Source organism: Schistocerca gregaria, chromosome 8, assembly GCF_023897955.1.
Source record: "Schistocerca gregaria isolate iqSchGreg1 chromosome 8, iqSchGreg1.2, whole genome shotgun sequence".
Classification (NCBI taxonomy): domain Eukaryota; kingdom Metazoa; phylum Arthropoda; class Insecta; order Orthoptera; family Acrididae; genus Schistocerca; species Schistocerca gregaria.
This window is the reverse complement of record NC_064927.1, coordinates 489,262,654-489,286,089: the sequence shown is the minus strand read 5'-3', so window position 1 is coordinate 489,286,089 and position 23,436 is coordinate 489,262,654. Positions and strand designations below refer to the sequence as shown.

At 36.2% G+C, this 23,436-nt stretch overlaps 1 protein-coding gene across 6 annotated transcripts in view; it reads left to right on the top strand.

Moving 5' to 3' along the window:
- The window catches only part of LOC126285380 (PDZ and LIM domain protein Zasp-like), a 283,882-nt gene that overhangs the window by 218,317 nt on the left and 42,129 nt on the right, over positions 1 to 23,436 (top strand). Inside the window, exons 3-9 of one of the 6 annotated variants that reach the window (XM_049984713.1) lie at positions 1,498 to 1,663; positions 2,209 to 2,348; positions 2,494 to 2,594; positions 6,602 to 6,749; positions 14,946 to 15,134; positions 18,113 to 18,290; positions 21,005 to 21,142. In XM_049984713.1, the coding sequence (XP_049840670.1) occupies positions 1,498 to 1,663; positions 2,209 to 2,348; positions 2,494 to 2,594; positions 6,602 to 6,749; positions 14,946 to 15,134; positions 18,113 to 18,290; positions 21,005 to 21,142 (1,060 nt within the window). Of the gene's footprint in view, positions 1 to 1,497; positions 1,664 to 2,208; positions 2,349 to 2,493; positions 2,595 to 6,601; positions 6,750 to 8,310; positions 8,528 to 14,945; positions 15,135 to 18,112; positions 18,291 to 21,004; positions 21,143 to 22,159; positions 22,208 to 23,436 lie in introns of all 6 variants that reach the window. The other 5 variants (XM_049984716.1, XM_049984712.1, XM_049984714.1 and 2 more) reach the window with 5 other exon arrangements.

Genomic DNA, 23,436 nt, shown 5'->3' with positions numbered 1-23,436 from the left:
AAAACTTTGAGGTTTGCCGATGACATTGTAATTCTGTCAGAGACAGCAAAGGACTTGGAAGAGCAGTTGAATGGAATTGATAGTGTCTTGAAAGGAGGATATAAGATGAACATCGACAGAAGCAAAATTAGGATAATGGAATGTAGTCAAATTAAGTCGGATGATGACGAGGGAATTAGATTAGGAAATGAGACACTTAAAGTAGTAAGGGAATTTTGCTATTTGGGGAGCAAAATAACTGATGATGGATAAAAGTAGAGAGGATATAAAATGTAGAATGACAATGGCAAGGGAAGCGTTTCTGAAGAAGAGAAATTTGTTAACATCGAATATAGATTTAAGTGTCAGGAAGACATTCCTTAAAGTATTTGTATGGAGTGTAGCCGTGTATGGAAGTGAAACATGGATGATAAATAGTTTTCTACAAGAAGAGAATAGAAGCTTTTGAAATGTGGTGCTACAGAAGAATGCTGAAGATTAGATGGGTAGATCACATAACTAATGAGGAGGTATTGAATAGGCAGTGTGGAGGGTAAAAATTGTAGAGGGAGACCAAGAGATGAATACACTAAGCAGATTCAAAAGGTTGCAGTAGGTACTGGGAGATGAAGAAGCTTGCACAGGATAGAGTAGCATGGAGAGCTGCATCAAACCAGTCTAAGGACTGAAGACCATAACAACGACAATCGTGTATATTTTCTCAACAAAATTGTTTACTACATCTATGTTGCTTCTCCCATGTTGAAATTGAACTGAGTAATTGGGACGATGACATATTTTTCAATAAAATTTTACATTTCGGCAACAGCAACTTTCTCAAATATTTTTAATGTGACTGGTAAATTTGAGAAAGTACAACAGTTTACCATGACCTCTTATTAGAGAATGGTCTAACTCTGGTATACTTCAGTACCTATGGGAAGCACCCTTCGTCAAAGAGTTGGCTAATACTGAAGCTCTTGGGTGTGCAGTTATGTTTTGCTCTATTTTAACAACTTTAGTGGGTATTCCAGAGTGACCCACAATAGTTTTTGTTTTTTAATGCTACAATTGCTTTTTGTTTGTCATTTGCTGAAAATTTTCTCTTTAAAATCAAAATCTGACTGGCTATCAGAAGTTAATGAATTTCAGCCTCAAAATTCCTGATTACCAAACATGTCTTCTAGTCCAAGTTTGGATGCACTTTCTCTGGCAAAAGCCAAAGAAAATATGGTGTGTCCATTATTTTGAATCAATGAGCAGTTACTGTATGTTTCTGAATAACCTGACCAAGGAATTACATCATGGAGCCTTAATTAAGTGTGCCATGAGAATGCATTACAACATAAAATTCAAAAATAATGTGAAAAAAATCAAAGTGTGGAAATTTTCATTAATGTTTCACTACCTTTCCAGGTAATTGACAAAAATTTTCATACCTTTCTGAAGTAGTTACTTTTTATGCTTATGTTTGTGTTACTTATGTTGATTATTAATATGCAGTGATTAATGTTGCAGGGGCGGCAGCACCTGGAAACCCACAGTGACACCAGTGGGACCAACACCTCCTGTAGGAGCTCACCCTGGGCCCGTCACCAAGACATCACTTGCTGCCCGCCCCGCAGCTCCCGCCACACGCATTGGCAGTGCACACAATGTTTCTGCAAGGCCTTTTGCTCCTCAGGTGAATAGGAATTAACCAGTATACCCAGATTCTGACAGTAGTTCATTTGTAGTAGTACTAGAGTGTATGTTCTTGTGTAGTTGGAATGAGGAAATCTTCCAACAGAAGGAAAGGTGTATTATTTTTAACTGAGTACATAATATTTCAACTGTGTGACCTGCAGCATCATTTCTTTTCTGCTCTCTGACATGTTTATCTAATACGAAGCATGTTTTCTTCTATTTTACTCCATTCTACCCTTTAATTTGCAGTGTATTCCTTTCAGTTCCACTGATGCTCCATTTGATCATATACCTCTCATTTAACCCACTCGCAGTTGCACTGCCATATTATGACCATCTTATTATCATATTTTGAAGACTGTTTACAAATTCTATGCTTAAATTTCCATACATTTTATTCTCTTCATTGTAATTACCATTCAGAATCTCACCAGTAAGTGAATTACAAGTAGTTTCTCCTGTAGTAGGTATTTTTGTGTCTGCTGTTGGGATGTGTTCAATTTTTATACAATAACATAATGGATATGTTTCTCATGTACACAGATCAATGGTGCGCTGGGTTCAGATACTGTGAAATCTATAGTGAACAAGCAGTATAATTCACCAGTTGGAATGTATAGTGAAGAAACCATAGCTGAGACACTCTCAGCTCAGGCTGAGGTTCTTGCAGGTGGAGTCCTTGGGTAAGCTATAAAGATATCAAATTTAAATTTAGTACTGATTCCTTCTTTATCCAAATATTCCTACATTTGGCAGCATTTTATAACAAGTTGTATTATGTAATTAGAATGCTTTGTAATTAACTTATCCATTTTTAACTTTCAATAGAGTCAATTTCAAGAAGAATGAGAAGAACTATAATGCAGAAAAAAGTGAGGTATTTAAAATGGTCCAGGAAATTGACAAGGAACCAAGGGAGCCAGAACCAGGTATGGTGTGGATAGTCACACTTATTTTTCAGTGACATGTAAAAATGCCTACACAAATCAGATAGGTTGTCACACATGCAAGGATCTTTTTTAAAGGCAGACATCTCATTGTTAGAGCAGAGTAACAAACTAAACAGAAATACCATCATAGTACAACTTCTGTCTTACTTCAGTTGTTGTATGCTGGTAACTCAGTCATGTTACCATTCCACTTAGCTTGTAATAGAAAGAGAGGGACGGGTGATTCTTGCTCTGTCTTTTTCATAAAAGTGATTCTGCCTTCTTTCATGCATTTGAAGTCATGGGTTATGTATCTTTATTTATGTATTTTTTTTAAATTCTTGGACTCAGTAGTCAATTATGAGTTTGTTAACCTGAAAAATAAAGTATTTATTTCTGTTTAGCTATAGAAGAGTAAATTTTTATTTTTCAAGCTTTTTCTTGTTCTTTTCGTGTAACCATAAGATGCAAATTATCTCTCTTGAAGTCACTTATACCAAGAGAGAGTTTATTGACCTTGGAAGCATCACAATATACAGGGTGAGTCAGAAGGAAAGGTACGTGCTTCGAGATATGATAGTATTAGTGATTCTGAACAAAAAGCCTTTTATGGACATATGCCCTATTGCGAATGGTTTCAGAGATAGAACATGTTTAATATCACTTTTATATGTTTTTCTTTAATAACTCGAAAACCGCACACTCCAACGAATAATGTGTCTCAGTACACAATTAAAATAAATTAAATTTGCAACAAAAAAGGTCCTATTTATTTTTTGTCTAGGACTAACAGTTTGCACAAAGAGATTGTGAGAATATTGGAAGTCTCGCGCGACAAGCGTGTGTTGTAACTTAAGTACTTTTTGTAGGCCAGTTTGAGGTAGTTTTCCGATTAGTGTCCTGTATCAAAATGTTTGTCTCAGCTTCCTCTATACTACTGTGATACATTGTAAACAATGACAATTAATAATACAGAAAATAAATAGAAATGTACATTAAAAGTGTTCTATCTCAGAAACTGTTCAGAATAGGACATATGTCCACATCAAGTTTTTTATTCAGAATCACTAATGCTGTCAAGTGTCAAAACACTTACCTTTCCTCCTGACTCTTCCTGTATACAGGGTGGTCCATTGATCATCACCGGGCCAAATATCTCATGAAATAAGCGTCAAATGAAAAAACTACAAAGAACAAAACTTGTCTAGCTCGAAGGGGGAAACCATATGGCACAATGGTTGGCCCACTAGATGGCACTGCCATAGGTCAAACGAATATCAACTGTGTTTAAAAAAAATTAGGAACCCCATTTTTTATTACATATTCGTGTAGTATGTAAAGAAATATGAATGTTTTGGTGACGACTTTGAATTTTGTGTACAGTTCTGCCATTGGGCACAAGGGAAATTACGGCATGATGACAGATTTTTTGCATGCATTCTATTTAGTGACGAAGCATCATTCACCAACAGTGACAATGTAAACCGGCATAATATGCACTATTGGACAATGGAAAATCCACAATGGCTGCAACAAGTGGAACATCAGCGACCTTGCCGGGTTAACGTATGGTGCAGCATTATTGGAGGAAGGATAATTGGCCCCCATTTTATCGATGACAATCTAAATGATGCAATGTATGCTTATTTCCTACATAATGTTCTACCGATGTTACTACAAGATGTTTCACTGCATGACAGAATGGCGATGTACTTCCAACATGATGGATGTCCGGCACATAGCTTGCGTGCGGTTGAAGTGGTATTGAATAGCATATTTCATGACAGGTGGATTGGTTGTCGAAGCACCATACCATGGACCGCATGTTCACCGGGTTGACGTCCCCAGATTTCCTTCTGTGGGGAAAGTTGAAGGATATTTGCTATTGTGATCCACCGACAATGCCTGACAACATGCGTCAGCGCATTGTCAATACATGTGCGAACATTACGGAAGGCGAACTACTCGCTTTTGAGAGAAATGTTGTTACACGTATTTCCAAATGCATTGAGGTTGACGGACATCATTTTGAGCATTTATTGCATTAATGTGGTATTTACAGGTAATCACGCTGTAACAGCATGCATTCTCAGGAATGATAATTTCACAAAGGTACATGTATCACATTGGAACAACTGAAATGAAATGTTCAAACGCACCTACATTCTGTATTTTAATTTAAAAAACCTACCTGTTACCAACTGTTCGTCTACAATTGTGAGCCATATGTTTGTGACTATTACAGCGCCATCTATCACAAAGCGAAAAAAGAAGTCCAGCTAAAACATTCATATTTCTTTAGATACTACACGAATATGTAATAAAAAGTGGGTGTTCCTATCTTTAAAAAATGCAGTTGATATCCGTTTGACCTATGGCAGCGCCATCTAGTGGGCCAACCATATCACCATCTGGTTTCCCCCTTCAAGCTAGACGTGTTTTGTTCTTTGTAGTGTTTTTGTTTGATGCTTATTTTGTGAGATATTTGCCCCGGTCACTATCAATGGACCACCCTGTATGTTATACAATTGTGGGATAATATTTTTTCAAATGTAATAAATTATTGCATTCTTTAATGCATCAACAAAAGTAATCAATTTTTGAAAATATGACAAACTTGAATAGATGAAAAATCTACTCACCAAGGGGTGGCAGGAGAAAACACATATAAAAACTGTGGAAATTTTCAAGCTTTCAGAACCACTGTCTCCTTCTCCTGGCTAAAAGGTTGAAGGAGAAGGAATAAGGAGAAAGGAAAAGGACTGACAAGGTTTAGGAAATGGGGAGAATTATGGAAAAGTTGCCCACAGTACGAGGTCAGGGAAGACTTGCCGGACAGGATGAAAAAGAAAGACTCTTACCCATCCAGTACGTCTTCTCTGACCTATGGTTCTGGAAAACTTTTTCGTAACTCTTCCCATTTCCTAAATCTCACTAGTCCTTTTCCTTCATCCCTCTCCTTCTTCTTCAGTCCCTCTGCCAGAAGAAGGAGCAACTGGCTCCAAAAGCTTCCACATTGCCTTAACTTTTACGTGTTTCCTCCTGCTGCTACTTGGTGAATAGATTTTTTATCTGATCAATTATATTTTGTTATTTGCTTTGTTTGAAATTAATATTATATTGTGATAATTTGGTTGAGTAGAATGCAAAACAATATGAATTTCATCAGTATTTGTTTACTTTAAAAAAAATCAAACTAGTGTATTTATTGTGAAGCAGTAATTACAAATGCAGCAAATTTTTTTAAATATTGTATCTGAAGTTAAATGTCAACTGCTCTGCACAGCTGATCCTGGAAGTGCTCCTGATTATAAGCAACCCGCTCCTGTTGTGTGTATACAAACATTCAAATTTTTCATGGTTGACAGTAAACAAAAGGCAATTTTTTTGATCCATTGGGTTTTGATTTTTTATGTCTTCAATATTTTTTCCTGCTTATTGCTAATTACTTTTGCCATTTTTGTTCAACTCTGAAATTCCCAAGCAGATGATGTCAGTTTTATTTTTGAGTTTTTGCTTAAAAAGCTTTTTATCTGCCTGGAAAGGCAGGTGCAATGACACCAGTTATTGTGAGAAAAAAGATAAAATACTTTTCAAATAAAATAGTGGACTACTTTATCAAGTGATGGCCCTATGGCCCATATGTGATACCATCAACCTCAAGAAATTAATGAGAATACATTTTTCTTCAATTTTTGGTGCTAATTTTTACTTTAACTGTAAAACAGTCAGAACAAAATAAGATGTGCTCAGAGCCCATCATATGTAGTTCTTCTGCTATTAATCTCCAGCTATACTGCACTCTAATGTACACCTCTGAAATTTTTACTGGTATCTGAGTTCACTGTTGATTGTCCTTATAAAAATAATATCTACAGTTTCAGCATATTGTATGCTGTTTAACATGTCTTCTGAAACAAAACTATCTGCAGTGTACTGTCAGTTTTAAGACCTTAAATGTATGTCTTTGTATATTGTATTTCCTGATTGTACCACGACTACCACAGATGTGTCAGCGCAATCTGCAACTGGTGTGCCCCCTGTGTCTGGCTTACGACATGTTTCTGCCCCTGAGACCAAGCCTGCACCCTCCACTCCCCACGACGCCCTGCCCCCAGGTCAGAATATCTGTGCCGAGTGTGAACGGCTTATTGTGTAAGTATGTTTCCTCATATTGTAACTTATCATCTTTCTTTCAGCACCTGTAAGTGCCTCACATGCCATTTTGTTTCTAAAATTCTTTTCTCCTCACAAAATTTCAAGTGTGAGAAATAAAAGATAAATGCTTTTTAAGTCGATTAAAACCAATCTGCTGAGTGGACTTTTTCAGAATTTTAATGAGGAACTGCATTCACTGTGACACCGCACTTAGGTTTTTTAGATTTTGTCTTAGTTATTTTCAGCAGTTTATGTACACAATTAACAATTTCTTTATCTACTACTTGAGAAATATAAGTGGAATTAATAAAAATGCAAAGCAAGGGAAAATGAACCCCAGTCAAAGTTGTGAAAGATAATTTTTTTTTTATTGCTACTAATCTTTTAACATACACGTTGATGAGGCAGTGAAAGGAAAGATCATAACAGCGGCAGAAGTTCGATGGAGAACAAGCAGTAATACCTTGATTACAAACAACACTACTGTTGTGGCATAATGAAGATGATTATTAAATGTAGTGAACAGTATACTTAGCACAAAATTTGGGTTGTCGATTAACAATATTAAGTAAAAAAAATAATTTAATGGAATCACAATAGAAATCAGTTAGGCGTTAAAATTGGGGAATATGTGACAGAAGAACTGTAAGAATTCTGGTATCTATAAAGACTGCTTACTGAAGATGAATAAATCAAGGAGGACAAAACAGACAAAATGGCATTCATTGAAGGAAGCCTTGTTAGACAAAAGAACTCAAAAGTCCACATGTAAGGACAAATTTTCTATATAATATGTGTGAAGCATGACACTGTATGGAAACAAAATATGTACAGTGAAGAAACTGTATAAAAAATGAATTGAAGTTATTCGAAAGATGGTGCCAGAGAGAGAAGAGATTGGAAATACAGTAAAGCCATTTGTGGCTATATTGTATAACAATTGAAGGAGTGGCAAGAAAAAAAAGTAGACTACTACAAAGGATGGACTATTTAGTACACATTGTTAAAAATGAGTAGAAAGAAATGCAAGATAATGTAAAACCCACTGAAAGTGTTTCTTTTTATTAAGGAAACCACTTAACATAATTAATGCACCTCATGTAGAGAATTAGTAACAAAAAGCTAAAGTGGTAGAAGTTCATTGAAATGCCATTTTAAGTGAGCATGTGTCCCTTTTACTTTTTTCATAATGCCTACTAATAAGGTCTTATATGCAGAAATCAGTAGTGCTTTGAAGCACCTGGTGGACAAAAGCTGTATTAAGTAAAACATCCTACTTAGGGACAAGTGACTGTAAGTGTTGGCCTGTTCACAGTCTGTCAATAGTAGCACCATTTAAATTGTTTCCAAATTAATCTCAAAATTTTTCAGTGAAACAGAATCAGTGCAGCAGTTCATATTTATTACATTTTCCATCACAATCAAACATTTATGTATGAAATTATGTGGCATGTGGGTCACTTGCATATAAATATAAGGAGCAGAGACTAGCAGCGTTCCAGTCTAAGTGGTATATCGACGCCATTAAACAACTAACTTACCACACGTGCGCCCCCAGTGGTTCCGTCAGGGCCTTCGTATTTCTCGCGTGCCAGCCATGCAGTGGGAGGTAGGGCTACATCTCCCCGCCCGCTCACACCCCTGGCCCAGCAGCTGCCACCCCCAGGCTCTGTCCCGAGTGCCCCATTTGGTGCCACCAGCGCCACGGCCCCCACCACTACTGCTGGTGCGTCTGAAGGTGTTCCCACCTGTGGTGACTGTGGGAGGCCAATTGTGTAAGTGACTGCCCAACTGTAATGCGAGGCTCGCTCCTGTAGAATTCACTAACTGTTTACATTCCTTTTTCTCTTTGTGGTTGGGTGGAAATGGTTCAAAAATGCTATCCACCAACTGAGAATGTCATACATGTAGCTGAAGAGAATGTGAAATTGCATGATTGCTTGTTACCTTGACATCTTCTTGTCTGTTACCTATGTAATATCATACAACACTGTGTTAATATCAAACAAAACTATTAAAATGAACACAGATGGAGGGTTAAATTTGCAAATTTGCTTACTATAATTTACGTTACTTGACTTCACTTCAAGATAGTTGGCTAACACATTTTTTGTCATAGCTAGAACACTTAAAATATATACCAAGTTGGTTTATTTTAATGATATCTGTGGTGAGAAGTAATGTTTCTCATATCTTTGATTGAAACAAAATATGTGTTTCTCCATGTGCAAATGAAATATACTACGAAACTGAAATATACTCATTCTAGAGTGTAGGTATGGAAACAAACTATTCATCATTAATTTTCTAGGTCAATAAAATGAAATTGTGCATGTCAGTAACCAATGTTCTGTTTGTGCCCCTTTTTTCTCACACTAGCAGAACACTATCTTGATGGTAATGACACATTAGCAATGCTGTATTATACATGACTGCAGCCAGCCATGGGAATTCATAGGTGATAACAACATTATTTTCTATACATCCTTTGTCATCTGGAGTGCTGTGTCTGTCTCTGCAACTACTATATTGTCTTTGTGCAATTCCATTCATGTTTTAATTTTTATTTCTGTGTTTGTAGTAGTGTAGAAATGTCCCATGTAGCCTTGAAATGTATTGGTTCATTTTAAAACTGACAAATGTAATTTACATTATGTTGCCTGTCTTGTAATCCATAAACAGCAAAACTGCATTTAAAAAAAATAGACAACAAAGATTAAATAGAGTAAAATTCATGCTAAGTTTTCTGATATAAATATCAGATGATGTTTTGGAGCCAAGAATTCCTGCTACATGGCTTAACATAAGAAAGGTATACACAAAGGATTGTGCATCAGTGATTGATTATTGTATGGTGTGGTTGGTTGGGAGACACTGAGGGGTAGATTCAGCCACCACAGTTGTTCGTTCCTTCTTGCACAGTGGTACCTCTCCTTTGTAAATTTGAGAGTTGTATGTTACATGTATCTGCTGAGTCTAGGTGACTCTAATGATTATGCGTATGGTGTCATGTTTGTGGTGTAAGATAATAGAGGAGGGAGAGGGTGGAATGTGACGCCAGCACATAGGCTACTCCTCTTGAATATTGCAGATGGGACAATAGGCATTATGGTCCCCATTTTAATGGATAGGTCACCATCAATAGTGTCACATACTTTTGCTTCATGAGACACTGCGGAGAAGTTTGAGATGTAATACTTTATATTGATGCAAAGTCTAGTAATCTGCTTTAGTAACCTCAGACGCCATTTGTGAGTCAGCAACAAGTATAAAAGAGGAAGAGATAGAGGTGATGTAAAGGGCATTTAAAGAAGTACTATTCTGAAGAGAGAATATCGACAGAAGAACTGCTCTGTTCTTAATGGTTCTGAGGCACAGCTCTTTGAAACATCCATACATTTGGACAGCTGTCTGAAGTAGTTAGAAATTGAGGTAATTGACATGATAGTGTACTAACAGATCATTACTTGTTCAGTGTATTCCAGCTTTCTCTGAACAGCTTGATTCAAAATGAATTACATCATCTGCACAATTTTTTACTGAAATTACATTAAATGAACCAGTTTCTGAAACAAATATACATGATCTGTCTGTATGTATGGTTGCCCAATGGCCATTTATGGGCTTATTACATATCACTTTAGCTTAAATTTAATAAAAGTGAAGCTGTTAGTCTTGACATTTCTCAAGTTACTCATGAAACATAACAAAACTTCACATCAAAAGTGAACATCTTTCTCCTCTGTAGTGCTGATTCTCCTAGATTGTAATTACAGTTTTGTCTGTGGGATGCAAGAAGATCACCAGAAAAGGTGATTTCAATTTAGATTTAAAATTTGCTTTGATACCTCTCAAACATTTAGTGCTACCAGAAAATTATCTAAGGGTTTTTCAGCTGTATACAGAACACGATTTTGAAACACTGATAGCTTTAGCAATTAATAAAAAAATGTGTACAACAGCTTCCTTGTGTTGCAAGTACTTACTAGACCTTGTTGCCAAAGAGAATTCTTCAAAGTACTCTGGCAATGGTTATGTAGTAGTGACAGATGTCATGCTTTGTCAAACAGTTATCTACAATAATTGGAGCGGTGATTTTGTTATCACTAATACTGTGTGGTACAGTAACTGAGAAACAGTGCTTAAGATTGAAAATATAACACAGGGGTGTTGTAACTTGTTGTGACCACGGCTGGAACAGTGACAGGGTGGCTGAGAAAGCACGGTGGGACCAAACGGAGAGTGGCCAGCGAACAAACAAATGAACGGAAAGGACGGACACAAAAAAACAATGGACGATGAAGAGAGACCTTACGAGGACAACACGCAAGAAGCAACAGAGTGCTAGAGACAACCAAATGAATCCAAGACGTTCACTAGTAATGAAAGCAAAGAACAACAAACATGCTTTCTGTTGTCGAGGCAATGTGTCCTGACTCACGCAATGATTAGACTCACTGGCTGAGTGTGAGTCAGGCGCTTAAATACTCTATTGGGGGTGCTGCTATTGGCCGCTGGAACCACGTGTTCCACTGTGGCGCCCTCACACTAAATGCAGGCCAGGACGCGTGCTCCCCTACAGCTTATGGTGCGATGGTGCAGAGACCTCTAGGGGTCTTCGACGTCCATGATGTCTGGTGGGGATTCAAATTCTGCGGCATGCTGTACCAGAGGTGGCTTTTACTATCTCTTGCTCTCTTCTATTTCACGTCAGTCTCTCATCTTGGATAGCATCAAAGCAGCTGCCAAACCTCCTGTACCTTCTGACAGATGGATCAGCAATGACAGCCCTTCATGCCCTCATTTCACTGATGATCAGAAGCTGTATTCCATCAAATCTGCTCCCCCTGTCATCAGAATGTTACACCACTGAAAAACTGAGTGATAGAAATATCAGTGTTAATGGCATTGAGAAACAGCTACAATTGCTAAAATTAAACAAGGCTCCATGGCCCAAGGATATCACTATCTGGTTCATGCAGAATTTGGAGCTGACTTAGCTCCTGCTTTTACCAAAATGTGCTGTAGATCCATTGGACAAAAGACTATGCCAAATGAGTGGAAAAAAAGGACAAGTCACATCTGTCTACAAGAAGGGTAAAAGAAGTGATCTATAAAAGTACTGACCAGTCACATTGACCTCCATCTATTGTAGAATCCTAGAACATTTTCTGAGCTCAGACATAATCAGGTATCTTGTACAAAATGACGTCCTCCTTGCCAAGCACCACAGATTCTGAAAAAAGTTTTAATGCCTGACCCAGTTTATCTTTTCACATGACATCCTGAAAGCCATGAACTAAGGAAATCAGGTAGAAGTAGTATTTCTTGATTACCAAAAGGCATTTGACCATTTATGCACCAGTGTTTTTTAGCAACAGTACAGTTATATAGGGTACTAAACAAAAGTTATGACTGGGTTGAAGTGTTATTGACAGAACCATCAACAGTAGTAGAAGTAACTTCAAACATGCCAGTAGGAAGTATGTTGGAACCCTCGTTGTTCATGTTATATTCTAACAACCTGGAACACAGTATTAACAGTATCCTTGGGCTTTTCACAGTTATCTATAATGAAGTACCATCTGAAAAAAACTGCACAAATATTCAGTCAGGTCTTGATAATATTTGAAAGTGGTATTATGACTGGCAAATTGCTTTAAATGCACGGAAGGGTAAAATCTTGGTCTTATCAAAACAAAGCATAGCATCCTACAACTATAATATCTGTGATCCATACTTAGGTTCTGTCAAATACTGGGGTATAACTATTTGTGTGTATTTGAAACAGAATGATCATATACGCTCAGTTGTAGGTACAACATGTGGCAGACTTCATTTCATTGGTAGAATGTTGGAACAATACAGTCAGTCTACAAATGAGATTTCTTACAAATCACTTCTACATCCTATTTTAGAATATTGCTCACGTGTTTGGTACCCACACCAAATAGAATACGAGATACTGAATGTATAGAAAGAAGACAGCACATATTGTCACAGGTTTATTTGACTCGGGGCAAGCATCATGGAAATGCTGAAAAATCTAAATTGGCAGGCTCCTGAAGGATTGACACAAATAATTATTCTGCAAATGCTATTCATAAAATTTCAAGAATCAGTATTAAGTGAAGAATCTAAAGATATTCATCAGCCCGTGCATCACCTGCATAGAGATTATGAAGACAAAATTAAGCTAATTACAGCACCTGTGGAAGCATTAAAAGTGGTCATTCTTCTTGTGCTTCACATGCAGTCAGAAGAGGAAGAAACACTAACATACTAAGCAGTGTCAAGCACTTCACACTAGTTTGCAAAATATGTACATAGATGTAGACATTATGAATAGCTGTCACCACCAGGGTCTGAACTGTTTCTCTGAACTGAATTCTGTACCTCTGAAAATATTGAGAGGAGAACACACATTTATGAAACAATTTTCCTTTCATAAAAATTCCATATTATTACCTCTTAGTGTGTGCACATTGCTTTCTGAAAAATCCTGTCTGTTGAAGATAACGCACAGAAACAAATGAGAATGAGAAAGTAAGTGCTTCAGCAAATTATGCTTATGAGACAAATGCTTTGCAATTTAAATGCCCTATGTTTGGGTCCAGCCACTCTCAGAGTCTCACAATACTGCATGTACCACTTACAATACTGCAGGGTTTCAGGATTGTTTTTCATACCAAGGGTGATCGATGGGTTATCAAATACCCTGAACAAGTTCTGGGATAAATGCCGAGGAAGGTGACAATGCCGGACTAGTCTTCTTACCACTTCCACGTACTTCACCCAGTCTACATTCAATTCTCCGCCATGCATTTTGAAGGAAAATGTTTGATTCAAGGTCATAAAAGTGAAGTTTAAAAGTGAAGTTTTGTTTTAAATACATGTGGTATTATTACCTCCATTTTTACTTTCAATGAGTGGGACTACTTTTATCTATTACTTCCCAGGAATAATAACACTGCAATTTGAAAAGAAAATTTATTCTTCTTATATAAGTGTGTATAACAATCGTAAGTTACAAACTGTCAAAATGAATATTTAGTCCACAATTAGAATACCAGTAATGACACTGTCACTAATAATGACTGAAGTCATTGCAGTTCCCTACAAATTGTTTTTGTAACGGTTATGAGACAGGTAACATACTTTTGTGCATGTCTAGAAGTTTTTATCACCCAGCTGTGAAATTAAATGCACTTTATTTTATTGCACAGCAACTTTCTTTGAAAGCAAAATATTTTTCATGTCATGGGAGAGCTCCAGTAAATCACTCATAAATTAATTACAATATTTAAAGTTAAGAAGGAGAGAATGCTACCAAGAATTAATTTTTAAAACTCCAAAAGTGTAATTCCTTCAAAGAAAGTTGCATTTGATTGTAATGCCCTTTTGTGTTGACTCTATAGAGGGTAGAAAACAGTTTTTTGTTTTTAATATTAGCAGGATTGCAGATAGCTGCAAATATTATGAAGATTTGATACGTTAGGAGAAGTCCAACTTCAAATTCCTTAATAACTGATTTTGTTTTTTGATTAGCAACATTTCTTTCTTTTGTTATGCCACATTTTATTAAGTATGAATGTTTTAGATCATAACAAAAGAAAAACATATTCCCGACAAAGCAGTATTTATGTAATCACCAACTAACTCGGCAAAAACTGTGTGTTAAAATTTTTTGTTAGAAGTTTTCCTTTATACAGGAATACCTTGTTAATACATGGAATTGACCTAGAAGTAAAATTAGAATTTAAAATAATGCACAACCTACACTGAAGTGACTAAACTGGCTGCAAATGATAATAGATGTATGGATACAGGGGTTGGATACTTATTGTATGATAGTCATAGTTTAGTATTACTCCTTTCTTTCTCCAATATAATTTTGGACAAATTGTTCTATAATGATCAATAGAATTTAGAAGCTGAGGCAGCAGTAATTTATTATTTAGATTCCATCTCTGCTCACAATTTATAATGTATATTTGTTTTAGTAGTGGTAGGCTTCCTATAAAAACGTCCACATTGTTTTTAATTTTTTCTTGACAACTTTCCTCAGGCTGGCTGAATGATATCAATTAAAGATACATGCTACTAAATAAAGAAGTGATGAAAGTGTCAAGAATTTCTTGTTGTGATAAGTCTAGTCTGATGGATTTATTTTTGTTTGTATCTCCTATTTAGAGGTGTCTTTGTGCGCATAAAGGACAAGAATTTGCATGCAGAATGTTTCAAATGTGCAACATGTGGCACATCACTGAAGAACGTTGGGTACTACAACATCAACAACAAACTGTACTGTGATATTCATGCCAAACTGGTCGCACGTCAGAATCCACCAGCACCCAACCTGGAACCTGTTACCATTCCACCGTGAGTACTTTGACCATCTTCCGCAAGTGCTTGTTATAAGGTGGTTCAATACTTCTGTATGAAATGTCATATGTAGTTTCTGCATTCCCACATAACTTAAGAAACTGTGAACAGTGTGTCAGCACTTTCACTATGATGTAGAGGTGATGGTATTTGTTTTGAGAGCACCACATTCTTTGACAGATAAGAAGATAGTATTTAACAGTGCAAAATATTTTTAAGAAGTGGTATGTCTTGCTATGTGAATAGCACTTTTACAGTTAACAAAACTTCTCTTTATCAGTATGATGTTTCAGTGAATCTGCTAACGCAGAAGTGAGTCTTTAAACTGAGGGGGTACTTGCCACAGACCAAATATTCCAGTCTCTCATGAGAAGAGTGGTGGCTGCGTGTTGACTTTGAGAAATCTGTGGTATTCACTTTACAAAACTCAGGCACTGCTCAGTAGTGCACAGATTAACATGTGCTTCTAACTGCAGTAGTGTATAAAACCATCATTCCAAGCTCAAGATCTGATGGTCAGCTCTTTCATAATGACATGTTGCAGCATGGTTTTCAGAAGTTTGATCCTGAGAATCTTTCTACATAAATGATCATTTGCATCGGAGTTTTCCTGTTTTACACAAATGAAGACCAGGCAGAAAATATGGTGATTTTTGTATGATGAAGAATTCTTACAGTTATGAGCTGATGAATATATCCAACTGCAAAAGACACACACATGGATGAATGACTGAATTATACACCGTAGTAGAACTAAATTATCATTATTGGCATAGAAATGCCACAGGTGGAATAAGTATCACAGGGCTTCATTAAGCTCTACTTACAGCTCATCTTCTAAACTAAGTACAAAGTCAAAAGCCGAGCAACAAGAAACCAACTGCCATATATCATTCCCTTTACTGGATGTGTGAAATGAACCCTTTCCTCCCCTCTGAAACACTTTCTCACATAATGTCTTGTAGATAACAAAGACAGATAAGCAACGCCTGTACCAAAAAAAGAAAACCAGAATGTTGACATGATTTCCAGGAGGGATTTGCAACTGTCAATTTCATGGCAAGGTCACAGTAAAACTGAAAACAGTATACCAATATTTTGTTAAGCTAATCTGTATCTTAGGACTTTACTTTCCCCTCACTGTATGTGTAATCAGAGTGTATACTCTTTCTTTCCCTTGTTCCCAGCCTTTATTGTGATTCGAAAATTTTATAAAATTCAAAAAGATTGAGAAATAACTACACAAACATTTGTAAAAATTATGACAAGCAAATACACAGATCAACAGGATTACAGATCTGTATCTAATTTAGGATATACTGAAATTAATATATTCTGAAACCCCTACATGCTGCAGTAATTGTAGTATGGTATCAAAGAGAGCTTGGACATGTTAATGGGGAAACCCCACTGCTTGTGATTTGCATGCAAGCCCACAAAACATCAATCATGGTACCTAAAAGGTGATAATGAACATGATGACCAAGTATATTCCAGACACATGGGATGAGTAACAAGGCAAGCAAATTCACAGGCTGCCTTTCTTTGAGGAAGGATTGTAGGCTCTTCACTCTTTGTTTTTATCATCCTGAAATATGGAATGTCATAGAACATACAACTTGACTCTGAAAGGGATGCACAGCCTGTGGGAAATGATTTATACTTCTAGAATTTGTTTGTGAATCACTGAGTTCATTCTAAATTCATTCTTGTTATTGCCATTAGCAAGTGTGTACATTACCACCTAAGTATAAGAATCCTTAGGTCCCCAGAAAGATTCCGCTAGATATTTAGTTATCAACTTTCATGTGACACTATTTCCTGAGGAGCAGCAATCATTAACTTGCATTGAAGATTCTTACAACTAAGAGATCCTTCTTGCTTGTTTAAGTGGTTTATCTTTCAGACAAAGAGACTTGTTTTTATTCTCAGTTATATTTCCAAGTATAATTTATTTGTCCTAAATAACAAACACCATCTTGATTTCCACTTTATGCTAATGACTGCTGGTTTAATTCTGCAATGCAGATCATCTTCAAGTCTCTGTTGAAACAGAGAAAAGTCAATAACAATAAAAAGTTATAAAAAGTTTGATATTGCAAACACTAAGCTCAAGGTTGTAAAAATGACAACAAAACATTATGAACCCACACATACCTTATGCTTTGAAGTGCAGTTCATGTACATTGATGTAAAAATAACATAAAATACAAGGATATGAAGGGGGAAGTTTTATAGCCACCTGCCATGTGCATATGTCATAGATGAATGCATGAAGACAGTGTAAAAGAGATTCCTGTACCATAAAATGAAGTAAAATAATTAATAAAAATAATAATTAATAGACACAGTAATGTAATATATTTCAGCATGTACAATGTGTTATACAATAAAAGATAAAAATAAATGTAATAAACAACCTTACAATATCCAGAATGAGATTTTCACTCTGCAGCGGAGTGTGCGCTGATATGAAACTTCCTGGCAGATTAAAACTGTGTGCCCGACCGAGACTCGAACTCGGGACCTTTGCCTTTCGCGGGCAAGTGCTCTACCAACTGAGCTACCGAAGCACGACTCATGCCCGGTACGCACAGCTTTACTTCTGCTGTGCGTACCGGGCGTGAGTCGTGCTTCGGTAGCTCAGTTGGTAGAGCACTTGCCCGCGAAAGGCAAAGGTCCCGAGTTCGAGTCTCGGTCGGGCACACAGTTTTAATCTGCCAGGAAGTTTCAACCTTACAATACATTGTACATTTGTATTTCAGCTCAGACTCGAAGATGATCTGCAGCATAGATTGAAACCAGCAGTCAATAATAAAAATTTGTGATCCAGATCATGTTTGTCTATTTACTGTAGTAAAAGATATTACCATTCATCTACATCTACATCGTAGTGTGCAAGCCAACTTATGTTCCTGAGACATGGTGCCTATCACGAAACATGTCCTAAAGTTATCATACTTGTGACATTTCAGGGGCAGTCGAATTCCGAGCAGCACCATATCTTCAGCATTGGCCTCGGCTGCTGTCAGGCCATCTCCGTTGTCTGCCCCGGCCCCTGTTGCCCCACCTGTCAGCCGGCCAGTACCATCTGCTGCTCCACTGAGCCCGAGCTCCCCACAGCCTGGTACCCTTGGGCCAATGCCTTTCCATGTGAGTACAGCTCAGTTGCTGGTGCAGGAAGATCAGGGACAACTTTGTACAAAAATTGTCAGCAAAACATGCATTAAATGCTCAAATAATCAGTGTTAGAAAATGAAAATAGTAAACATTTGAATAAGTTTGAAGTTGTTTTGATAATATGAGTCGTACTGCACAGTGAATTTTCATCTTTAAAAGTTGACAAATTTTCTATCTTGAACTGATGGTGAAATGATCACGTTGAAGCTGTTTTGAATTTGTGGTAAACTGCAAAGAATCAGTGGCATCTAAAAGTAGTTATTAGATTTTGTATTTCGGTTTTATTCATTTATCTTGCAGCAATATAAGTCTGTGGTGTGGTTTGAAATCTCTCACAATGCATTATATTTTCTTGTTATATAAAGCATTTTTCCCTATTCACATGTGTCTCGTGGAAGATGAACACATTTTAACTCAACTTCTCAGTTCTATCAGTTTATTGGTACTTCTGAATTCTTTTAGCCATTGAGATTTTCACAAGATTCAAATTTAGCTTTGTTTCCTGTGTGCTGGTTGCTGTTATTTTTGTACTGGCACTCTAGGTATATCGTTTTATTTTATACAGTTCTATATCATTTTTTTTTTGTACCATTATCTTTCTGTTATTTTTACATATATATTAGTAATCTTCCACTGACAAACTGTTTTTCTTTTGTTGATTTGCAATGGGTGACACTAGTTTCCATTGTTGTCTCAGTGTTGTGGAAACAACTGAAGAGCTCCTCAACAGTTTGTGGTGAAAACTGCTGGTTAGTTATCCTTTCTTTGTGAAGCTACTGGCAGATCAGTCAGAACAAGTTTCCTACCTAGCATCTTGCACTAGAAGACCAAATAATTATTCATATTAGTTGAATATGTCATAAAAATAATTTTTACCTCACACCAGTGTAATCTTATCATTCTATTAATCTTTTTTTCTTTTTATCTTTGTTGAAATATTTCACAGCTGCTGAACTACAGCTATGAAAAAAATCATACATACTATTTGTAATCTTTCTTGCTAAAGCTTCAACTTCTACAGCAGGCAATTAATATGAGGTAAATCTGTACATTCTTCCACTCTCTGCTGTGTACTAGGAAACCTTGTTTAATATTAACTGAGCGTATTTATGTCAAACTTTCTTTAAGATCTTTCTTCCAAGTTTAAGTAGTTGTATGCCATCATTTTCTGCAATTTTCTTTGCCATCTTACAGTCTTTGTTATAATTGCCCATGTTTTGATATAGTACTGTGCCACAGTGGCTGTACTGTTTTCTTTTGTGTCTGCTCTGTAATATGTTTAAGAGAATCTGAATTTGCATTTAAATTCACACTCTCAAACACTTACTCAATTATAGCCTAGCCTAGCACATATTTATAGTCACAGATGCTGCTATAGATACCCTGTTTTAAATCTTTTGTTATATTTGAAGGATTGGATTTTACTATTTTACAATATTTTAGTTTGCTTTTAAAATTAAAAAAACTTGTTGTACCAGTTTAAAAGCTTTTACACACAAGAAATCACACTGTATTTAGCTGACTTACAGATTCGTATTGAAAACTTACTTAAAATTTTAAGACATCTAATTCTGAATGAAATCAGTATCTCTTAAATAATTCACAAAGAGATGATTTGCTACAGGATTTCTTTCACACTTAAAACTCAAATATGAAATATTCTTAGTGTCACTGGAACTAGCTGAAAATCATTTTGATGATGAATTCAAAAATAGCACATTTTTTAAAACTTTGTATATTTTATTAATTCTGTGCAGCACAAACTTATGATGCTGAGTATTATTACATTGCTAAGAGAACAGAGATTTATGTATATAATATTTAGTATTTCATGTTATCTTTTTGTAGCTATTCAACACTCACATATGCTAAGAAGCTGCTGTAGTAGTAAGTGAATAGCTTAAATATTAGATGGAGAGAATGAAGAAATGTGTACTTTCATTTTATAGTATGACGCAGTGTACCTCATCTGGGCTCAGTAAAAAAACATTTTGCTTGTAGACATTTCATATAAAAAGCTGAAAAAATTGTCTGCCCCTTATTGAGCCAGCTTTGAGGAAACATGGTATAGTTTTTGCTATGAATCATGTAAAAATTTGGTGGCCATTGTGGAGATGTATTTATTTCTACATGGTCACTCATTTCACTGAATCAGGTACCCATAACAGTCCATGTGTTTCATCTGAAATAGGAGAGAGCTGTGTATTAATTTGCTGTTTCTTTACTTCCTTAATAGCATAGTAAACTTTATTGTTATTTACATGCAACAGCTTACTACACAATAACCAGATCATTGCTTAAAGGAGTCTAAAATGACTTGTTCTTTGCTACAACTAAGATACGACAAATAGATGTTTAACATGTCTTTGACCTCTAATAGTTCACCCAAATTTGGATTTTGCAGGAATTGTAGTTGTAATCCAGGGTATAGTGTGTGTGTATGTGTTTTATAATTAATTCCTTCAAACATAATTTGTGTTGCTGTTTGGATTATTTACTTATCTTTTGTTATTTTTTTGTAGTGCTGTGTGTTTGTAACTGTTTGAAACTGCACTAACTCATAGAATTCATACTTTTGTACATTTGCATTGTTAATTTTTTAAAAATAATAGTAGTTGACTCCATGCTTCTTTCATTTAAGCTTTGATTGAGTAGTGTTTTATGCTGTGATGCTAAAATTTTTGCAGCAAGTGGATCAGCATAGTGTAGCTGACGATAAAAAAGTTTTGGAGAATAACCTGAAGAATGTGACAGAGGCATTTCCAGCTCTCAGTATCGATGCCACTGATGACAAAGGAATCCAACGTCCTACAGATAGTATGAAGGTATCCCAGTTTCTAGGGATCACTGAATCTTATTCCATGCTTCCTCTGCAAGCTGGTGTTGGGAATGGCAGCTTTTCTTGCTCTTTCACATTAATTCAGGAAAATTGTTTATTGGCACCAGTGGTTTTTACTAGTTATGATGCTGTGAAGAGATCATGGATAATTGTTGTTATTTATTTTCCATACATAAACCAACACTTTGGAGTTTTTGCTAGGTGTCCCAGTTATATTATAAATAATTGTGATTTTTCTTTCATATCATTAATCCAATTTCGTTTTAAGAGTAGACAACTTTAAATGAGAATAAGGCTCTCTCTCTCTCTCTGTGTTGTGTGTGTGTGTGTGTGTGTGTGTGTGTGTGTGTGTGTGTGTGTGTGTGCCCCCCTTCTCCTCCTTGCATCCATATGTCTCCAAGTTCAGAGTAATAAATGACTGTATTCACTTGGAGACACGTATTAATACTGAGAATGCAGTAATAAAAATGCCCAGAAAATTAGCTGCAATTTTTGATTACTCTTATCTGATTTATGTGCTCCTCTTAATGTAACATAAGAGAAGAATGATAAAGATTGTTGACTTTCTGTCACAACTATGAGAATATGAAAGAGATTATGTAGAAAACCAGTTTGCACAACCAGTGGACACATCAAACACTGAGGGGTTCCTTTACTTTTTTGTACTGTAATTCTTTCTCAGCCACTTGGCAGTTTGGGTGCACATCCTGTACTAATAAAGAGTGCCTCTAACATCCCTATCTTTAGAGAGAGAAGTAATTTCTCCTATTACTAGAACGGTAATGAATATTTTAGGGTCATCACTTTCTATATTTCACCAAATGAGAATTAGACCGCAAATTGAGTTACTGTTTGATGAGCTATTGGTCACTGGTGCCTTTACATTTTCCTGTGATTAAAGGCTTAATGGTACTGGTTGTAACTTTAAATGCTGCTTCTTCTGTATATAATTCTACAGTCAATTGCAGATTACACTGCAACACCAGGATCTTATTATTTGCAGGCTCCAAGACATGGTACTTCGCACGTCACTCCTCCGTCTCCTGTGCAGGTACACTACCCCTCATTATATTAAAATTTTGGAATCTCAGTTTTACTACACACTGTCCTTAGGTCCTGTAATTCCCCAGCACACATAATTCCCCAACACACATAAGATTTATAACATAAAGAAGTATGCAATTGTTAATTTTGTACAGAATAAGAATTTAAATTTTGTATTGATTATTGTTGACTGTTTAGGTGTTATGACTTTTACAGTAATCAAAATTTCAAGATGGAAACAATAAACAACTATAAGGAAAGGCAATAATTCCTCCATAACTGAGCGATGCATGGCACATTAACACATGAAAAACTCAAAGGCCAGTTAGATGTAGATATAATTAAAATTTTTTGGAACAGTGTTCTAATAATATGATAATTTATTTAGTAAGCACAGTCATGGTTGCATATAGCTTGTTACATTTTATTTGTGAATGACTGGTTACGATCTGTTACAAAGATCATCATCAGATCTACAATCCTGGGTGAGAATAGAAATCACTTGCATGGAGCAGGCCTGTCCGTGCTGGCATTTGAGCAGCGTTCTCAACACCAGCACTGATGGGCCTGCTCAATGCCAGGGATTCCTACTATTATCAAGGAGTGTAGATCTGTTTATGATCTCTGTAGTGGATCAAAACCAGTCATCCACAAATAAAAAATAACAAGCTATACGAGCTCATGCTGTGTTTACTAAGTAAATTGTAGATGCAGTTATTTGCATGTTCTGTATATCATATTTGTGACAACACACTATGATGTGTAATGTGTTGGTAGGTTTCCAAATAAGATACCTGAAGTGTGTGAAAACATGGCTGCATAATGACCTTTTCCATCACTGAATTCTTAAATCTGTAAGAAATCCTACATACAGATATTAGGTACTGGCTTTTGAGCCATTACTTTGAAGGTATGGTATCACACTAGAGAAAGATCTGTAACTGAAAAGCTTGTAAGGTTTGAGCTGATATGTGTGTCCATGCACCACATAATAATCAACTTTATAAGTGAGTGGTTGCCTTTTCTAATCTTTGTTTATTGTAACTGTAATCATTAATATAACAAACAAATGGACCAGGGAACAAACTGGAGTGGAAGACATAATTATAACTGCAATGAAAAAATAATAGAAGTGGGTGTGATGTGTTTTGAGGTGCATGGGTAGCAGATAGACCAGGGACATTCTTCACTGGATTTGAAGAGATGTGAGACAGACAATGACTTAGTGAGAGGTGT